Source organism: Bos javanicus, chromosome 27, assembly GCF_032452875.1.
Source record: "Bos javanicus breed banteng chromosome 27, ARS-OSU_banteng_1.0, whole genome shotgun sequence".
Classification (NCBI taxonomy): domain Eukaryota; kingdom Metazoa; phylum Chordata; class Mammalia; order Artiodactyla; family Bovidae; genus Bos; species Bos javanicus.
In genome coordinates, this window is record NC_083894.1 from 41,663,179 (window position 1) to 41,684,345 (window position 21,167).

Consider the following 21,167-nt stretch of genomic DNA (forward strand, 5'->3'; position numbering starts at 1 on the left):
AGAACTGTTCCTGGCCGGTCTCTTCCTGACTTTTCTGTCGCTGGGTTATGCAGCTCGAAACGGGTCCAAGTGCCACTCAGGGTGTCAGTAAGTTAGAGGGAATAGAGGGCTTTAGATTCCTCGGGGGCTGGGGCGGTTTTCGGAAAGCCCACTCTGACCCCAGGAACCTCAGCCCTCCCGCTGCTGACCGCGCCTTAAAGCAGAGGTGACTGTTTCACAGGCTGTGACCCCAGCCCCTCCCGCGTGAGGATGCAGGAACACCCGCAAAGGGCAGGCACGTCAGTCCTGTTTCATCTGCCCGTTCCCTTTGAGGTGGGTGACCTTACCCACCTGGGGCTGTGGCTCTTAAACACCCCCATGTCATTCTGTTGATAATGGCAGGTCCCATGCTCCTTCCAAGCCTGGTGACTGCGCACAGGGAAAGTGAAAGTGAAGCTGCTCAGTCGTGTCTGACTCTTTGTGACCCAATGGACTGTAGCCTACCAGGCTCCTCTGTCCATGGGATTTTCCAGGCAATAGTACTGGAGTGGATTGCCATTTCCTTCTCCAGGGGATCTTCCTGACCCAGGGATCGAACCCGGGTCTCCTGCATTGTAGACAGACGCTTTACCATCTGAGTCACCAGGAATTCAGTGTTGTCGTCGTTCAGCCGCTCAGTCATGTCTGACTCTGTGACCCCATGGACTGCAGCACGTCAGGCCTCCCAATCCTTCAGTTCAGTCAGTTCATTCACTCAGTCGTGTCTGACTCTTCGCGACCCCATGAATCGCAGGATGGCAGGCCTCCCTGTCCATCACCAACTCCCGGAGTTCACCCAGACTCATGTCCATCGAGTCAGAGATGCCATCCAGCCATCTCATCCTCTGTCGTCCCCTTCTCCTCCTGCCCCCAATCCCTCCCAGCATCAGAGTCTTTTCCAATGAGTCAGCTCTTCGCATGAGGTGGCCAAAGTACTGGAGTTTCAGCTTCAGCATCATTCCCTCCAAAGAAATCCCAGGGCTGATCTCCTTCAGAATGGACTGGTTGGATCTCCTTGCAGTCCAAGGGACTCTCAAGAGTCTTCTCCAACACCACAGTTCAAAAGTATCACTTCTTCAGTGCTCAGCCTTCTTCACAGTCCAACTCTCACATCCATACATGACCACAGGAAAAACCATAGCCTTGACTAGACGAACCTTTGTTGGCAAAGTAATGTCTCTGCTTTTGAATATGCTATCTAGGTTGGTCATAACTTTCCTTCCAAGGAGTAAGCGTCTTTTAATTTCATGGCTGCAGTCACCACCTGCAGTGATTTTGGAGCCCAAAAAAGTAAAGTCTGACACTGTTTCCACTGTTTCCCCATCTATTTGCCATGAAGTGATGGGATCAGATGCCATGATCTTAGTTTTCTGAATGTTGAGCTTTAAGCCAACTTTTTCACTCTCCACTTTCACTTTCATCAAGAGGCTTTTGAGTTCCTCTTCACTTTCTGCCATAAGGGTGGTGTCATCTGCATATCTGAGGTTATTGATATTTCTCCCGGCAATCTTGATTCCAGCTTATGCTTCATCCAGGGCAGCGTTTCTCATGATGTACTCTGCATAGAAGTTAAATAAGCAGGGTGACAATATGCAGCCTTGATGAACTCCTTTTCCTATTGGGAACCAGTCTGTTGTTCCATGTCCAGTTCTAACTGTTGCTTCCTGACCTGCATACAGGTTTCTCAAGAGGCAGATCAGGTGGTCTGGTATTCCCATCTCTTTCAGAATTTTCCACAGTTTCTTGTGATCCACACAGTCAAAGGCTTTGGCATAACCAATAAAGCAGAAATAGATGTTTTTTCTGGAACTCTCTTGCTTTTTCCATGATCCAGTGGATGTTGGCAATTTGATCTCTGGTTCCTCTGCCTTTCCTAAAACCAGCTTGAACATCAGGAAGTTCACAGTTCACGTATTGCTGAAGCCTGGCTTGGAGAATTTTGAGCATTACTTTACTAGCGTGTGAGATGAGTGCAATTGTGCAGTAGTTTGAGCATTCTTTGGCATTGCCTTTCTTTGGGATTGGAATGAAAACTGACCTTTTCCAGTCCTGTGGCCACTGCTGAGTTTTCCAAATTTGCTGGCATATTGAGTGCAGTACTTTCACAGCATCATCTTTCAGGATTTGAAATAGCTCAACTGGAATTCCATCACCTCCACTAGCTTTGTTCGTAGAGATGCTTTCTAAGGCCCACTTGACTTCACATTCCAGGATGTCTGGCTCTAGGTCAGTGATCACACCATCGTGATTATCTGGGTCGTGAAGATCTTTTTTTGTACAGTTCTCTGTGTATTCTTGCCACGTCTTCTTAATAGCTTCCTCTTCACCCAGTCCTTCACCATCTCCCAAAGTTTGCTCAAACTCATGTCCATCGAGTCGGTGATGCCATCCAACCATCTCATCCTCTGTCATCCCCTTCTCCTCCCGCCTTCAATCTTTCCCAGCATCAGGGTCTTTTCCAATGTGTTGGCTCTTACATCAGGTGGCCAAAGTACTGGAGCTGTGATTTGGTGTGGACATAGATTAAAAGGAAGAGTAGGAATGAGCCCTGGAATGAGATGGTTGCACTTGAGTTAAAATCATTTTACCAAGAACTGAAAAATCAGCCACAGCCATTTGAGCTCAGTTTCAACCGCAGAGCCTGGCTGTGTTGTGTTAGGCCTGGAGGAGAAACGCTTCCGGTGACTGCCGTAAATCAGAAAAGGGAGTCGTAGGCTTGCCACCGGGAGTGCCCTGATGCCTCCCTGACGCGGGGCCCTTGGCTCCTACAGAGCCCAGCGGAGGACTTCTCCCAGCCCGCACTCCAAGGGGCGATGCCCTGGGACAAACACCTGGGCCCCATCACAGGGCAGAGCTGCTACTATTGCCGACGTTTTAATTAAGTAACTCACAGTCTCATGTTCCATTTTAATCAACCTAATCCCTAGTCTACCAGTGCTGGCTTTGTAAATATTTTCCTTGTACTGAATTTCAGGGTGTTTTTTTGTTTGTTTGTTTTTTATTTTAATGTCTGTGTTTGTGCTTAGTCACTCAGTCGTGTCTGACTCTTTGTGACCCCATGGACTGTCGCCCGCCAGGCTCCTCTGTCCGTGGGATTCTCCAGGTCAGAACACTGGAGTGGGTGGCCGTTCTCTTCTCCAGGGGATCTTCCCGACCCAGGGATCGAACCCAGGTCTCCCACACTACAGGCAGACTCTTTCCTGTCTGAGCCACCAGGGAAGCCCTAGCTGCTGGGTAAGTGTTGGCTAGAAGAATGTGTGTGAGGCCTCTCCGAACTTGTGGACACAGAACCAGGTAACCACCATGTCTGAGGCGGACAGTCATTATACTCTAGGGAGTTTGTCATTGAGAGAGGTGTCCTACTTTTAATGTTCACCTACCTATCTGTCTGCACCAGGTCCTAGCTGCGGCCGGCGGGATCTCTTTAGCAGTGACCTTTAAACTCTTAGCTGGGGCATGTGCCATCTAGTTCCCGGACCAGGGGTGGAAGCCGGGCCCCGGGCATTGGGAGTGTGGAGACTGGACCACCAGGGATGTCCCCTTGCACTGATCTTGTCATACTACACTCCCAAGTGGAAACGGTGGGTCACAGTGTTGTATGGCTTGAATAGCCTGGCCGTCTCTTCTCTGTGAGTGCTTAAGTTAATGACAATCATCAGAAATTCAACCGTTATGCATTCACTTCATTGGATCCTAGACTCACTATTAAAATGCAAAGACCTCAGGAAAGGACTGTTGGGCCTGCATTTGGGATGCTGTAAAAGTAGCTACAGATTCACCTGTGTACCCAACCCTCCTGGATCCCTGTAACAATTTTAAATGAACTTGAAAGAGAAAAAAAATTCACAGAAAGTAAAATTCAATCTGGGAAGATGAGACAGGAGCAATTCCACCTCCGTTTTACGTTGGGGTCTCAGGAGGTGGGCATCATTTGATATTACGTCTTTTCAACCCACCTCGGGGCACCCCTGAGTGTGAAGTCACTCAGTCGTGTCCGACTCTTTGCGAGTATACTTGCCTGGAGACAGGGCGCCCCTAGCAGCCAGATAATAGCTCCAGTCTCCCACCACGACTGGGGCTGGCCAGGGGATGAACGGGTGTTGATGGTAGTGACTATAATAACAAAGAGAGAGACTTCCCTGGCAGTCCAGTGCTTAAGACTCCAAGCTTCCACTGCAGGGGACACGGGTTCGATCCCTGGTCAGGGAACTAAGATCCCACATGTCGTGCAGCCACCCCAGAATAAATAGATAAAATAATGAAGACATCCTGCCAACACCGTGGGTCGGTGTCTGACTTTTTAAATTTACAAAACATTTTCAAGTTCCCTGGTCCTCATCATAACCTGAAGGGTTGAGGGACGGTGGTCTCAATTGACAAAGGTGGCTCGGAGAGTTAAGACACCCAGCCAAAATGTGCAGACTGCAACCTGAGACTCAAAGCCATCCGGAATGGCTCTCAGCCCAGGTGTCTGTTCGCCATACTTGGGACTGAGCTTGTTCCTACAAACGATTCCCAAACATCAGGGTCAAAATCAGACACTCCAGCGGGGAGAGAGGGAGAGTGGTGACCACCCTGCCTTCCAGGTGGGTGCAACCCCCTTGGAGGACACAGCCTCCCCCCAGCCGTGACTCCAGACCCAGAGACAGGTGGTGGGGGGCCAGGCCAGCGTGAGGCTGGGAAGGACACTGGCCCCACAAACCCCCGTGGTGCCTGGCGCCCCACAGACCTAGTCAACACCTCCCTGGCCATCCACACACACCCTCACGACACACCCCGAGCTGCTGCCTTCCTCACGTCTCCACAGCCTCTGATGGCATTCTGCAGGGGAAGCCCAGGGTGTCCCCATGTCAGCGACGTGAGCGCTGGTCGGTCCAGCACTGAGAACCTCCCCGGGATTCGCCGTCTCAGTCTGGAGCCTGTGCTAGCCCAAGACGCGAGCATCTGACCTTGTAAACCAAACCGAGAGAGTTGCCTGTGGACGGGACCCCTGCCCACCCCGCGCGGCCCGCTCTTAGCTTCCTTGGGCGGGCCGGGAAGCACCCCCAGAGGACACAACAGATGACCGTGCATAACTCACTGTCCAGATGCCCTGAGGCCAAGGAGAAGCGAGCTAGGACCGCAAACACCCTCCCCGGAAAAGGCAGCCGTGGAGCCGTGAGGGGGGCGCGTGTTTCGTTTATTTTATTGGCGCATAGCTGGCTTACAGTCGTGTTAACTGCCGCTGTACAGCAGCATGATTCAGTTATGCGTGGGTATACATTCTTTTCTATATTCTTCTCCACCATGGTGATGCGTGTTCCATTTTCATAACATGCAGACTCTATAAGCAATGACTCACGCAGTCTTTGTGGAAAGACTTTTCCCTGGGGGAGTTTGCACGGTTGTCCCTTCAAGGTTGTGGTTTTGATAAGGACGAAAGGATCCACCAGGGGACACAGGGCGTGCAGTCAAGGCTGGGGCCTCTGACAAGGCGGGGTTCTCTCTGGTCTAATTTGGTGACTTTGGACACTGAGACAGGAGGGTAGCGATGACCCCCTGCCAGCAGGTGCCACCAAAGGGATCAGGCTCCTTGGCACCGAGGCAGAGTTAGCTTCTCAAGTCAGGTCACTCCCCGAAGGATCTCCCACGGTGGCCCAACCCCACCCGGCATCACCGCCCCTGTGCCAGGATGCAGTGCCTTCTACTCCTGCCGTTCACAGGCCACACCTGGTCCCCTGCCGGGAAGGTTCCTGGCTTCCTTTTTAAAGCCAACATCCAAGGTCCCATCTTGCAGACAGAATCATCACATTCTCCCCCAAGCCTCCAAATGTACCTTTCTCCCTCCTGTTCAGCTCTGCTGCCCCGAAGGTTCAGGGTTGGTCTGCTCCCCAGGGGCAGGCAACATGAGTGGTTCATCTCGAACGATCTAGGACTTGGGTTGGTTTCTGAGGTCGTGGATGAGGCAGCCCTGGACCAGGGCCTCAGGTGAGGGGCCTCTTCAGCCTCCAGTCTTGCTTCTCAGAAACCATTCTCCTTTCACCCACAAAGGAATCTGCTGCTGGGAGGCCCTGTCCTCTTTGCTATGCACCAAAATCATCTCTCAGATCTCCTTTTCATTCTTTGCAAGTAGCTCAGAGGTTAAAGCGTCTGCCTGCAATGCGGGTGACATAGGTTCGATACCTGGGTCGGGAAGATTCCCCTGGAGAAGGAAATGGCAACCCACTCCAGTACTCTTGCCTGGAGAATCCCATGGACGGAGGAGCCTGGTGGGCTACAGTCCACAGGGTCGCAGAGTCGGACACGACTGAGCGACTTCACTTTCACTTTCACTTTTCTTTTCGTATTCAGTTTACGTCTTTTCCATGCGTGTCTGCGTTTTAACGGGGATCACAGTCTGCAGCTGGAGCGCCGTGTGGCATCTGCTGACGGGTTGTGTATATGTGTGTCTGCGGAGCCCACAAAAATAAACACTGATCTCTGTCTGTGTCCTTCATATGTTCCTTGAGTAGACCACACCCCCAAATAGTCGAGATCCACTAAGCTAAAGGAATGGAGCTCTAGAGGAGAATGTTGAGGGGCTCTGTTAGGGAGTTTTAAGGGTGGAGTACCCCCGAGCGTGGAACGCATGCACCTCTTTGTTGCATAATAGAGACGCTGGTTCTCTCCTGAGAGGCTCCTTGGCCCTGAGAACAGTGGCAGCCCCGGGCAGGCTGTGTGCCCTTTGTGTGTTTGCTCTGCCTCTGCGTCTTCTTTGCCAGAGCAGGGACAGTCCCCTTCCGCCAGGCCCAGCAGCACCTCTGCCCCCGTCCTCCACCCACTGACTCACTGAAATTCTCCAACTCTGTGGACTGTAGCCCGCCAGGCTCCTCTGCCTGTGGGATTCTCCAGGCAAGAATACTGGAGTGGGTTGCCATGTCCTCCTCCAGGGGATCTTCCTGACCCAGGGATTGAACTCAGGTCTCCTGCATTACAGGCAGATTCTTTCCTGTCTGAGCTACCAGGAACCCCATGCGGCATAGTCTGGCCGCAGTCCCCAAGCCCACAGGGGAGGCGTGGACCCAGAGTCTTCCAAAGTCCCTAAACCTAATTTTTTTTTTAACCTTAAACTTTTTATTTTGTATTGGGATTTAGCCGATTAACAATGTCGTGATAGTTTCAGGGGAGCAGTGAAGGAACTCAGCCATACATACACGTGTATCCATTCTCCCCCAACTCCCCTCCCGTCCAGGCTGCCACGTGACACTGAGCAGAGTTCCCTGTGCTGTGAGTAGGTCCTTACTGGCCATCCATTTCCAATATGGCCGTGTGTACATGACCTTCTCAAAGTCCGTAACTCTCCCTTCACCCTAGCAACCATAAGTTTGCTTTCTAAGTCCACGAGCCCCTTTCCATTTTGTAAGTTCCTTTGTATCTTTTCTTTTTAAACTCCACACAGAAGGGCTATCATATGTCCATAATAATCCCACTCTCTTTTCAGTTTCCGAGTTCCAGATGGCAATGTTCCATCATGTGTATTTTTAAAATATAAACGCATTTCGTGTGTTTGAGGGGCGAAGGCCCACTTTTTCCTTCCCTCCAAGGGGAATGTTTCGCCCTGGGGGCCCCTGGGCCAGGACAGGGAATGGTGGAGCGGGCAGAGGAGTTCCCGGCCCCCAGCCACTCTCGGCGCCGCCTCCTGGCACACGGGTCGCATGGCTTGGATTTTCAGCCGCTCTTTGTGGGCGGCGTCCGCCTTCCCCCAGCTTGTAAAACGGCCTGTAAACTCCATGAGTGCCCAGGGCCTCTGGGGTGAACCTGTTTGCATCCCCACTGTTTATCTCTGGATTAAATACTCATGTCATGTTAATCTCCGTGTCTTCTCGTTTCTACCTCTTAAATGTCATGAGAGTCACTCTCCTATCAGCACCTTCACCATCATCCACCAAGTTCCAGCTCCCTTCCTCTCTCCCCCAGACCTACCACGGCTTCCTGGCTGGTCTGCTGTCACTCAGCAGCCACTGAGAAATTTTTAAAACTCAGATAGCTTTGGATCACTTCCCTGCTTCAACCTGTATGATTTGAGGGAATTTCCTAGTTTTTCTACACAAGGCTTGTTTCTTGCAGAGAGGTTCATGGACCTCAGGGGCAAAGGGAGGAGAATAAAGCACTAAATCCTTTGCTGGGGAAAGGCCTATCATAAAGAAGAGTCTTCAGATACCGGGTCACCTCCACCAAGGAGCCTTCCCAGATTGCCCCCAGTAAAAATGACTTCTTCCCTCGTGGCCCAGTCTGCCCTGAAGAAGACACGTCAGGTGAAACCTGTCTGCACATTTCACTGGTGTAGTGCAGTTCTCTCCCTCTGGTAGATTGGAAACTCCACATGGACAGGCTTAAGTGCTGTCTTTGGACAAAGCCTGGGGCAGCGCCTGGACAGAGTTGACCCTCCGTTAGCCCTTTGGGCTAACCAGTCAAACAAATGAATGTCTCATGGGAAAGGAATGTTCGGGTTCAGCAGCGGTTCACTAGAGACTAAGCTAAGGGCACACTCGGAGCTGAAATGCTGCGGCCGTCAAGGGACCCTCAGCTCCGCCGGGCAGCTTGCAGACCCTCACTGGGTCTCGCTAGAGGCCCCTCATCCCGGGAGCAGTGGGCCTCTTGTAACGGTGGCCTGGGCGGCACTGTGGTCAGTTCTACGCACATCGCCCCCCACCTCCTCCCCACGCCCATCACCCTCCCAGGGAGAAGCCCCGAGCTCTTTCCACTTTCCCACAAGTGAAACAGTCAGCTTCCTTCCTATTCAAGCTCTTTGACTTGTTTTCCTCCTTGGACAACGTGATCCCTGGGATGGCTCCGGAGGGGAGGTTCTGTGCGTCCCCCTCTGCACAGAGCACGGGCTGAGACCCTCCCCGTGCCGGGGGCGACCCCAGAGCATCCCTAGGGCGCCTGCCTGCTCAGAGCGTTTAGCCACCATCTAAAGCTCAAGAGCTCGTTGCAGGAAATCAGCACCAAATAATATGAAACGCTAGAGTGCTGTAGGAATAGGAACAGAAATACACTATTAATGCTACAGGAGTATTAACAGTTTAGTGCGGTAATAAAGTGCTGTAGTAATAGGAATGGAGTATACTATTAATACTCTAGGAATGGTACCAGTATAGTATAGTGTAGTCATACTAAAGTGCTATCGTGATAACAGGAATGTGTTGTTTTTTACTGAAGCATAATTGAGGTACAGTGCTGTGTTAGTATCAGGTATACAGCAAAGTACAGGAATGTATTCGTGCTGGGAAAATGGAAACAGTGCACTATATTGCTTCCGTGGTGGCTCAGATGATAAAGAATCTGCATGCAATGCAGGAGACCTGGGTTCGATCCCTGGGTCAGGAAGATCCCCTGGAGAAGGAAATGGCAGCCCACCCCAGTATTCCTGCCTCGAGAATCCCATGGACAGAGGAGCCTGGCGGGCTGCAGTCCATGGGGTTGCAGAGTCAGACACGACTGAGCGACTAGGCAGGGCACAGCACCCACAGTATAGTGTGGTGACGCTAAAGTGCTCTGGTAACTGGAACGGGAGTGATTACTTTTTATTGGCGTATAATTGATTTACAGTGTTGTGTTAGTTTCGGGTGTACAGCAAAGAGCAGGAATGTGCTATCAGTGCTACGGTAGAAGGAAAACAGTGCTAAAGAGCAAAATCAGGACTGAATCTCATGGTGGTGACAATATATTTTAAGCCTTAATAAGATGTTTTTCCTCGTCCGGGCTACTTTCTGCTTCACATACAATAACTTTCTACAGTTCCTATGCTGTTCTATTGAAATTTTTAAAAGAGAGCTATTTTTAAAGTGTTGGTATAGCAAGAATATAACTGGGATTTTGTAGCTTCACCTTCAAGATGCTTAAAAGGACACAGAACTCTTCTGACACATTTGTATTAAGGCTGTGTTTTGATATGGGTGTTATCAGTCGGGATCCCTTTGGTGGCACGGGGCGGAGATCTACCTGGACCCAGCCTGGGTGATGTCTGTCTTGCTCAGGAGGGTTGAGGGGGTGGGGGACACAGCTGGGCCTCCAGGAGATGTGCAGGCAGGGGTTCCAGACCAGAGGGCTTTCTCGTCCCTGCGGTATTCAGTGAATGTCATGCCCGTACTCTCTCTCATGTTCAGGCTTTTGCCTAGCGGCCGAGAGACATGGCCTCAGGCAGTCTGAGAGTTTTAGCTTCTGATAAATTCTGCCACCACAGGGACTTGCCTGGTGGTCCAGTGGTTAAGAATCTGCCTGCCATTGCAGAGGACAGGAGTCGGATCCCTGTTCCGGGGAAATCCCCCATGCCACGGGGCAACTCATCCAGCAAGCTGAGACCACAGAGCTGGCACGCCCAGAGCCTGCGCTCCACGAGAGAAGCCCCTGGAACGAGGAGCCCACCCTCCACAACTGGAAAGTGGCCCCCGCTCGCTGCAGCCAGAGAAAGCCCACCCAACAACGAAGACCCAGCACGGCTAAAAATAAATAGATATTTACAAACTTCTGCCCCCAAAGATGGAATACACAACCCTCCCCCTTCCTCTCTCTTTCTCTTCCTGTCTCCAAACATCCCCCAGAAGCTAGGTGGAGCACTCCAGCTGGCCCAGCAGAGACAAGTTCTTCATCCTCCCCTGGAACATTCAGGAGCCACGTCCAGTTAGGACGTGGCTGTGTCTGCAGGGTGGGAGGGGGTTAAGGGTGGCTCTATCTCTAAGCACAAGAGGTCTGGACAGTCGCTTCTAGAGGTGTGATCTGAGCTCAGGGGCTCTCAGAACCTGGTTCTCTGATTCCCGGCACAGCTGGTAGTTGAAGGAGACAGCATGGGCTTGTGGCTGGCGACCCTTGAAGTGTCCATCGGCAGCAAGAATGTGTTACCCTAGTAGTTAATCCTCACTCTTGTATCAGACGCCAGTTCAGGGATCCCATCCCATGCCATATCAACTGTCATTCACTTGATTTTATTCACTTGTTCAGCATGCGTTTCCTGAGTGTCTGTTTTGTATCTTACACTCTGCACATGTCAGATATAAAAATGACAAAGATATAGTGCCTGCCACAAAGAGCTTACAGTCTAGTGGGAAAGGCAGCCTCGGAAACATGTGATGACCAAGGTGTGACTATCAGAGCGTGAATTCAGGGCCGCAGGGTCAGACGTGGAGACAGTGAAGGAATGCGTGCCTGCGTGCTGTCCTGTCCGACTCTGTGCGACCCCATGGTCTGTAGTCCGCCAGGCTCCTCTGTCCATGGGATTCTCCAGGCAAGAATACCAGAGTGGGCTGCCATTTCCGACTCCAGGGGATTCTTCCCAACCCAGGGATCGAACCCACATCTCTCATGTCTTCAGCCCTGGCAGGTGGGTTCTTTACCGCCAGCACCCCCTGGGAAGCCCCAGAGGAGAAGCCGCAGAAAATAAACTCAGGTTGCAGGCACAGGCCCCATGCTCTTCTTCTCAGGATATCCCCTCCCTCCTCCAATGACTCGTGCTTACCCGGCACTTTCACTCACACCCTTTTTACACTTCAAAAACACCAACCTTGTGACACAGGTAGATCAGGTGTTCCTCTCCTCATTTGCACGTGAAGAAATCGCGATCGCACAGCGAGCTCGTGACAGCCGGCCCTTGAACTCTTGCCCTGGGCTTCCGCACAGTGCCTGAGCCACCCTCCGCCGCTGGATACGGCAGCCCTTCTAGAAAAAGAGCTCTCATCCTGCTCTGTCCCCGCAGCACGCAGAAGGGCTCCGGCCCACGCTCAGCAACCGCCGGGGTCATCATCTGTGAGTCCCTCAGCGCTCCGCTCTGCCGGTGCCTCTGGTTCTTGATCCTCCGCGCCTCTGGCCCGCGCTCGTGTGAGCCCACCTCCGCCTGCTGCCCTCGGACCTCACGGATCCGGTGGCGAGAAGGGGCCTCCGCACTGACCGAGGAAAAGCCTAAGATGAGGACATGGATCCGGTTCTCTAGAGCAGGCTGGCTAAGAGTGCACGTGAATCACGTCCAAATGCAGATTTGATGGGGTGGGTTTGACGGAGGACCCAAATTTTCTATTTCTAGCAAGCTCCCAGCGATGTTAAACTGCTGCCCCACAGGCCACACCTGGAGACGCAAGGATCTGGGTTGAAGACGCTAACACATCTGAGCCACTCTTGGGAAAAACAGCAAGTCCTCTAGACTGGTGCTTTCTTAAAAACTCGAGATGGAAAATAGGCATGTGACCTTGAATGAAATATTACTATAAAGACATGTTTATAGAAGGATCCCTGAGATGAAAGTTGAAAGGTCTTGTAAGCTTACGTGTATGACACAGCCCACCCCTGCTTCACTGTCCTCCGTCCTGAGTTGAAAGTAACAAATCACCTCAAGCTAATTAATGCACATGCTATTGTTTGGAACAGAAGCCTTACGGAAAGCGCAGGTTCTAACCCATGCTGTTTCTCTTGTCTTTTTCTCTATAGGAGATGTCAGTAAAAGAAGGGGCGCAGAATGATCACTAACCCATGACTCCCAACAGTATGACAGGTACCTGGTTTCTTTTTTCTTTGTGATCCCTCTTTTCTGTTCCACCCAGAGAGACATACAGGCTTCCTGAAAGGCCAGCCTGAGTCTTAGCAACAGTTATGTCCAAGTCAACGAATGTTATTAAATGCAAATATATCCATATTCTAGTTTCTCTTGAGCTTGTATAAATCTTTTACCTTTTACTGAAGATTTCCATGAAGGGTGGGGAGGCGGGAAGAAAAACACCCAAATATATCCCATGACTACATCCCAACGAACGTGCTTCCGGGTTTCTCAGAAGCTGTGAGATGCAGCATCACCAGAAACATGATGAGAGGAAATGGTAATTCCCAGTGAAAGCCTAGTTTTCCTCCTTCTCAAGGTCATCCTCTCACACCCGAAACGTTTCCTCTCACATTATATAAGAAGTGGCTCTATGTACTCAGTGACCACTGAGTTCAGGCCTCCTCCTAAATGGAAGACCCAGCAGCAGAGTCAGGATGGAATATGTTCAGAGCACGCAAGGCAAAGTGAGCCAGAAACTCTTAGCAAGGGGCAGAGGAGAGAAAGAATGCCTCCCCACCCCTAGGAACAGAAGGTTGCGATAACACGCATTCTCTGTGCAATGCACAGAGCTGAGATTGCAAGCTCAGAGGCCCCAGCGGCCAGGCAGAAAACACCCAGGCCTGAGACAGCTGGGTGTCGGGAAAGGCAAACGCCCAGGACAGGAGAGCCAGGTTCTCTCCGAAGAGAAAACCCTCCTCCACCCCAGACCATCACCGACAGCAGGGAGGGAGCCCAGTGTGTCCAGAGATTTCAAATTTTCAAGGGAAGCTGGAAATCCAGATTTAGACTGAAATATCCCCGTTTCTAAATATAAGCGGTTAACATATTTAAAAAAAAATCAAGGATCCATAGGCCAGTCAAAATATATCTGCTGACTGGACTCGGCCATGGACTGTCAGTTTATAACACACCTTCCAGCCCAGCCCCAACCCTGGGACGTTTGTTTGGTTACCATGGCAGCAGGGCAGGTCCCCACAGACCTCAGCCCTCTGCAAGCTTACACGCTCACAAATGCCCGTAGCGTACATCTCCAACATCATTCCCTGCCTCTCTGCCCATCCACACTCGAGTTCCTGGAGCAGCCGAAAGACGGAGCACCCAGGCACACCAGAGCGATTCACACCTGTAGGAAGTGAGGGCCTAGGAACCCATCTCATCTTCCCAGCTTAGTTCTCAGGAACAGGGACCAAAACACACCCAGCCCCATTTCTATGCCATGGGCAACTCTACCACCGTAGCATGAAAAGCCATGGGCGGTACATAAATAGGCTTGGCTGTGTCTCAATAAAACTTTATTTACAAAACAGGCAGCAGGCCAGCATTGGCCTGAGGACCATCGTTTGCTGACTCTTGGTCTAGAAGTCAGGACAGTCTTTGGTTGAGCAGAATCCCCAGGCCGAGCCAGCTCATCTCCAGGACCAAGCTGGGAATTCCGGGCTCAGTGTAGGATGGTTCTAGATTAAGCCAGCTTTCAGCCAGTCTGGGGATGCAGAATGCCGTCCCTGCAGGCTGGGCTGGAACCCGTTACCTCCCTGTGGAGGAGGAAGTTTTTGCTTCCCAGCATTTGCTTCATGGCACAGAAACGAACGGCAGTTCTATTTTCAAAAGAAATCGATCCACATACACATATGCTCAGTCTATGCTAATGGGCTCAGCAGAGAAAATCATTGCTTTAGACGCCCTGTTTGTGGATGAAATAAAAGTGTCCTTTTTCCTCTGTCTTTTCCTATGGTCTCGAGCTGCGTGTTTATTTTAAGAAATCTAAAAGGAGACCGTAATAAAGCTGTAAGTCATCGGAACTAAGTGCTGGCTTTAGAAGCATAACTTAAAGGGCAAATATGCATATTTGCTGTCTGAAACACATAATGGGCAATATCGCTGTTATGCAATACAGGAAATCAATTAACCTTTATGAAAAGAAAACCAATTTTTAAATTGAACAGGAGTAAGAACATTGAATCTGTTTTGCTAAAACAGCAGACCAGCATTTTCAGATTGGAAAAAAAAAAAAAAGCCTTCAGCCACACCACTTATGAAATTTCTGTATTTTTCATTCACTCAAAAGAAGAATTGTTTATTTTTTGGAGCTACTTAATATCAGCTGCGAGGAGTCATGTCTTGCTGCAGTGTTCTCATTGCTCTGCCTTAACCTACTTAATATTAGGACCACATGAAATCTCCGAAAATACAGATTCTTAGAGGGGAGGAAGGAAGTGCCCTGATACCATATTTTATTGCAATGGTTCCCATCCTTTTTGGCATCAGGGACTGGTTTCGTGCAAGACGGTTTTTCCACAGACCAGGGCGGGAGGATGGTTTCAGGATGGTTCAAGCACAGTGGCTTTCATGCTTTTACGATCCTGTGAGTGCTGCGTGCTGAGTCACTTCCATCGTGTCCAACTCTGCGACCCCATGGACCGTAGCCCTCCAGGCTCCTCTGCCCATGGGATTCTCCAGGCTATAATACTGGAGTGGGTTGCCACGCCCTCCTCCAGGGGATCTTCCTGACCCAGGGATCGAGCCCACATCTCTTACATCTCCTGCACTGGCAGGTGGGTTCTTTCCACTAGGGCCTCCTGGGAGGGCCTGGAGCCTATAGGAGATCCTCCTGGGAGGGCCTGGAGCCTATAGGAGATCATATATGATCCTGCGTCGGATCGTGCTGAGCTGACAGGAGGCAGACCTCATGCGGTAACACAAACAACGGGGGCAGCTGTGAATACAGACCAAGCTCTGCTCTTGCCCCTGCTTGCCTCCTGGTGCCTAACACCCCATGAACCAGCACCGGCCTGTGGCCCTGGGGGTTGGGAACCCCCGTTTTCCTGGTCTGGTATTAAGCACAGCTTCCTAGGCAATCTGAGCGGACTCTGCTAACATTTATGTCGTAATGAGCTCCACTTTGCATAAAATCATGATTCGCACCATAGGAGAGTTGGTTCTAAGATATGAATGTCTATAATTTTAAATACCCAAGTGAGAGGCTTTGAGCCTTGATGAGATGGGAACTAAGAACTGGGACTCCTGGAAACGTGCCTGGAGAGGCAGAAACGGGGCTGTTCCGTGTGCTCCGAGCTGGTTCAGGGAGTCAGGGTGGGACAGGAGGTCAGCCCGCGATGAGGCTGCCCCGTGAATCACAGGCCTCCCAGCGGAGGGACCCATGCCTCTTCTGCGTGGCCCGTTGTGCGTCCAGCTGACCCGCGGCGGCCTTGGCCCTCTCCTTTCTCTCGCTTGGGGAATCCTATTGTGTGTGTCCTGGGGCGAGGGGAGGAGGGCGGGATGGGACAGACCAGAGCCCCCGGTCCTCGGCCCAGGGCGTTCACCGTGAGAGCCTCAGTGTCTCCATGCTTGTGGTTGTGTGTGTTTGCTTTTTCAAAGAGGAGAACAAGCATATTTGTTGGTGGTGTAGGCGGGCGTGAAGGGAAGCGTTCTTTGACCTCCCCAGCATCTTGTGTAGGGGGGAGGTTGGGGGCAACAGAAGAGGCAGTAGGTGGGGCGCAAGCCCCGCTCTGCCCTGCAGAGAAGACTCTGACCTGATACCCTCCATCACAGCCCTTGTGCTCGTTCGTTAAACAGGATGAAAATTCACATTTCTTACTACTCCCGAGGTTGAAACGCTTTTGCATGTTTGTTGGCCACTTGTGTTTCTTCACCCATAACTTGCTGGCCCATATGCACTGTCTGGTTGCCCACTGTGCATTTTGTGTTCTCATTACTTGAACAAGCATTTATTATGTTCAAGATAATAACCATGCAAGTCACCTAATCTCCCTAGAGCTTCAATTCCTTATCAATTAAATGAGAAAGTGAGACTAACTCATCTCTAATTCTGCCTCCACTCTTAAGATTAGGTTGCACTTAGATTTGAACATCTATAAATCACATTTTCATAAAGTCAGGCATGAGTACCTTGATGGTTGAGTGTAGAGAAAAAAGGCGCCCTGGAGAAAGGTTTTTTGTATTTTGAGACTATGTTAATGGATAGGTTTTTATGAGTCAAACAATACATCTAAGTTGGGAAAGGTCGGTGTTTTATCGTGAAAGAAAGTGAAGTGCTAGTCACTCAGTCGTGTCCGACTCTTTGTGACCCCTTGGACTGTAGCCCACCAGGCTCCTCTGTCTATGGAATTCTCCAGGCAAGACTACTGGAGTGGGTTGCCATTCCCCCTCTCCAGGGGATCTTCCTGACCCAGGGATCGAACCTGGGTCTCCTGCATGGCAGGCAGACTGTCTACTGTCTAAGCCACTAGGGTTTTATTGTGAAGCCCATGGCATGTTCCAAGGTGGCCGTCTTAGTGTAGACTCTCCCTGATGACCACTCCATCCCTTCAGAGATAGAACCACAGATGAGCTCCTGTCCTGTGACCTCTGTGACCTCTGTAGGTTACCCCCTCACAGGGTCAGAGGTTGTTCACAGCCAGATAAGGACACCACTCAGAGAGAGCAAATGCTAACAGCTTGCATGTTGTTAGCATTTCCCATCAATATAAACGCTCTTCTAAAACAAGATTCTGTTCACAGCTACTTAGTGACCCATAAAACAGTGATACAGACCCTGCATGTCTGGCTTTTAATACAATATTATTATAAATAATGTTATAATGAACCTCAGTATAAATAATTTGACATCAATCTTTATTTTCACAGGATAGATTCTCCTAAGTTAAAAAAAAAAAAGAAAGAAAGAAAATTCTGGGTCAAAGGAACTGAACATCTTTAAAAACCTTTTCTATTGACAAATTGTAGCGAAGTTACTGGACCAAACAGCAGTGCAATGTCCATTTCATCACATACCCTCTAACTTTGGGGGTTTTCAGTAGTTTACTTTTAAGAAAGGCAATTAATTAGGCAAAGTTTTATCATAGTGTGTATCAAAGTTTTCCAAAACTTTACATGTTTCTTATTAATAATAGATTTGACTATACACACACACACACACACACACACACACACACACACGCAATTGGCCACTTAAATGTCTTCTTTTGTAACTTTTCTATTGTACTGTTAGTCTTTTTCTTATAATTTATATATTAAGGATTTAATTTATCATGTCATAAATGTTACAAAACTTTTTCCCATTTCAGTATCCATCTCTCCTTTTTGTTTATGGCAATATTTGACCTTTTAAAAATGTGTCTTCTTTTGAAGTAATTTCACACTAACAGAAAGTTTGTGAGATGAGTTCAGAGAATACCCAGAGTCCTCCAATGTTAACCTTTTATCACGTTTGCTTAATTCTTTTCTCTCTCTTTCTTGGTGTGTATAATTTCTATTTTGTACCGTTTACAGGTGAGCTGTGAACGTGATGCTATGACATTCCTGACAAACAGAAATTTCCAGTTTAGATACAGGGAGCTCTAGTGAGGACTTCTGTCTCTGTTCTCCAGCTAAGAAATCTCTTGGGTCAGAACTCAGTGGGTCCTTGGGATGTGTTAGTACTTCTACTCCAACACATACTTCTTTCCACTTAGACACAGGCATGACTGGTTAAGGGGGAAGGTTATCTCAACAAGCACCCTTTATGCACCAACCACACCCCCATGGCACCCTGGCCCTAGCCTCAGAGGGCAGGGCGGGGAAACCTGGCAGAGCTGGCTGTCCGTCTGTCCCTCCTGCCAAAGTCAGGACAGCCACACCCAGGTCTGCGCACTGGTCTCCCAGCAAGGGCCATGCACAGAGGCCAGACGTGGCTTCGCTTCCTTCCCCACGTTGCTCCGTGAACGAGGAGCTTGAACTGTCCGGTTATGCACTCCTGGTGTAATTATTCGGAAGGGGCATCTGAAGCCTTAGTGCATTTTCTTCTGAATTCCTGTTTCCCCAGTCGTGGTCAAAAATAAAACGTGGCCTCAGATTTCAGAGAGCCAGCTATGCACATGACAATGTGGCCACAGATAGTTTTGGAGAAAGAAAAATATCAATTTGCCCAGATAGCTAGCTCTGCTGTTGGAGGTGGTTGTTGTATGTGTGTGTGAAGTCATGTCTGACTCTTAGTGACCCCATGGACTGCAGCCCACCAGGCTCCTCTGTCCACGGGATTCTCCAGGCAAGAATATTGGAGTGGGTTGCTATTTCCTCCTCCAGGGGATCTTCCTGACCCAGGAATTGAACCCGTGTCTCTTATGTCTCCTGGTGCCAATCACAAATGGAAACCTGGCTTTTATCTCTTGGGTATTTAGCCCAGGAAGCAATGGGGCCTCTTGCCCCATCCCCAGCATGATGGTGATTGTGGTTGCTATTGTTCAGTCCCTAAGTCCTGTCTGACAGGTCGCCACCCCAGGGACTGTAGCACGCCAGGTTCCATGGGGTTCTCCAGGCAAGAACACGGGAGCGGGTTGCTATTTCTTTCTCCAGGGGATCTTTCCTACCCAGGGATCGAACGTGGGTCTGCTTCATTGGCAGGTGGATTCTTTACCACTGATCACCAAGGAAGCATGGGTCCCCTCCTCAAAGCAACCAAAATCTCACCACAGGTCAGCAAGAAAGGAAACGCCAGGCTTCCCAAATACGTTGAGGGCAAGGAGGAGGCTGCAGCAGATGAATCACAGAGACCTTTATGTAAAGTTTAAAAATAAAGTAAAATTAAAAAAATAAATAAATAAAACTCTCCCCATCCATCTCTTCTCTTCACTCCTCAGGTAGCTGCGGAAGCCCCAGGGGAGTGGGGGGACTGCAGACCCCGCCCGGAGCCGGGAGTCCAGCCCCCACGCTGGGAGCCCCGCCCCCAGCCAGGAGCCCCGCCCCCACACCGCCCCTTCTCCACCGGCCCACTCCTTCGGGAGAGGGTGGCCCCTCGCACCGCTTCTCTGGTGTCCGTCCCCCTCTGAGACCCCGCTCAGCAAAACAGAGCTTCCTGTCTAAGGAGCTCACCTGAGAAACGAATGGAAAACCATGACTGCTTATCATTTTACATTTTCCCCCATCACACACCAAACAAAAGAGTGAGAGCCCCTGCCGGCTGTCCCGCCTCTGGAAGAGAGGAGACCAGCACCTCAGCTCTAGGTTCCCTCCAGGTTCCACCATAACAAGGGAAAATCAGGAAACCACACACCCACACACACACACACACACACACGGGTTCCATCCTGGCTTGGGGAAGTCCTGCATGCCCTGCAGCCAAAAATAAAAAATAAAAAACCCTTCACACACAGAAAGAGAATTTCTGTGCAGCTCACACATTCTTTTCTTTAACACGATAGCAAATACTTTTTCTCAGGGACTAGGAGGCACAGTGACACTTTCTACAATAGGAATGGATACAGGACGCTGGACCTTGGTCCATCATCCTCCTGAGGAAGAGCTGGCCTCTTGGACTCTGTCTCTTGTCTCCCTCCCATCCCTCACTCCTTAACTTCCTGAACTGCTCCCGGAAGAGAGACTTCCTCCCGAAAAATACGGGACTTTGTGAAGGAAACCAAATTCATGACATCTCACCAAATTCAACCAGATTCGTGAAAACCTTCCCTCAAAATTTCCTGGGCACCCAAAGACATTTGCTTCTGGACCACTTTCCAAATTTGAGCTGCAGCCAGAGGGGGGTCCGAAAGATGACATGTTAAAAAGAAAGGGCGGGGGGGGGGACTTTATGAATTGAAAGGTGGGAACATGAGAGTAAAGGAAAAATGTATTTCCTGTTCAGCAACCCCTGTACTGCTGCCCAGAAGCCCCTTTACAATATTTGTCTTCTAGACCCCCACACCTGGCCCTCTCTCCCTGCCCCACCCCACTGTCGCCAATCTCCCCTCAGCATCCGCCATCCTGACAAATTCATCTCTGCTCCCCCGTAACCAGGAACTGCCCACAGCTCTCAACTCAGCTTCTGCTGATGGTCACAAATATCAACCCTAACCTGGCAGAGTCCTGTTCTTTCAGGACGGATCTTCCTCCCTGTTCTCCCAAAGTCCTTCAAAAGAACTGAAAGTCATTTTTTTCCCAGCAGTAATTTGGCCCCTAATGAACACATGATGTATTTTTGTTTGAAATGAGCCAAGAGTTACTTTTCTGTGCCACCCCCAGCTGACAGTCCCAGGCTCATGTTTTATCCCTCTTGGCTTTTAAGTCATGGCCATCTTGACATTCTTGCTCTGGAATTTTCTGTGCTGTAGAAGGGAAACCTAGAGCAGACGTCCAGCTGTCCAGCCTGTGGGATGCAGGCGCATCTGTCGTGGTGCAGATGCAGAGCTGGGAGTTATCCCTCCAGCCCTCACACTTCATACATCAGCAGGCAAAGGGGACCACAGTGAAGTCACCTGCCCAAGGTCACTATGGCAGACAGTTGAGTGTTTGGACACTCTGCTCTCAAATCGTAGTAAACTGTGGGTTAAATGACTTTAGTTATGAAGTCTCATTTTTTTTTCTTTTCGATTTATTTCCATTACATTTCCATCACCATTGCCTTGTTTATTTCTTTATTTTTTACTTTTTTTCCATGCCATGCCACATGTGGAATCTCGATTCCCTGACCAGGGATTGAACCTGAGCACTTTGCAGTGCAAGCACAGAGTCTTTAAAAAAAATAAAATTATTTATTATATTTGGAGGCTAGTTACTTTACTATATTGTAGTGGTTTTTGCCATACATTGACATGAATCAGCCATGGGTGTACAT

The 21,167-nt window shown here is 50.0% G+C and overlaps 1 protein-coding gene across 7 annotated transcripts in view; it reads left to right on the plus strand.

The window, feature by feature from the left end:
* THRB (thyroid hormone receptor beta) overlaps window positions 1-21,167 on the plus strand; it is a 439,443-nt gene that overhangs the window by 311,266 nt on the left and 107,010 nt on the right. For all 7 annotated transcript variants that reach the window (XM_061404702.1, XM_061404699.1, XM_061404700.1 and 4 more), the window contains exon 3: window positions 12,454-12,517. In XM_061404702.1, coding sequence (XP_061260686.1) covers window positions 12,496-12,517 — 22 coding nt within the window. In that variant the 5' untranslated portion in view covers window positions 12,454-12,495. The remainder of the gene's footprint in view (window positions 1-12,453; window positions 12,518-21,167) is intronic.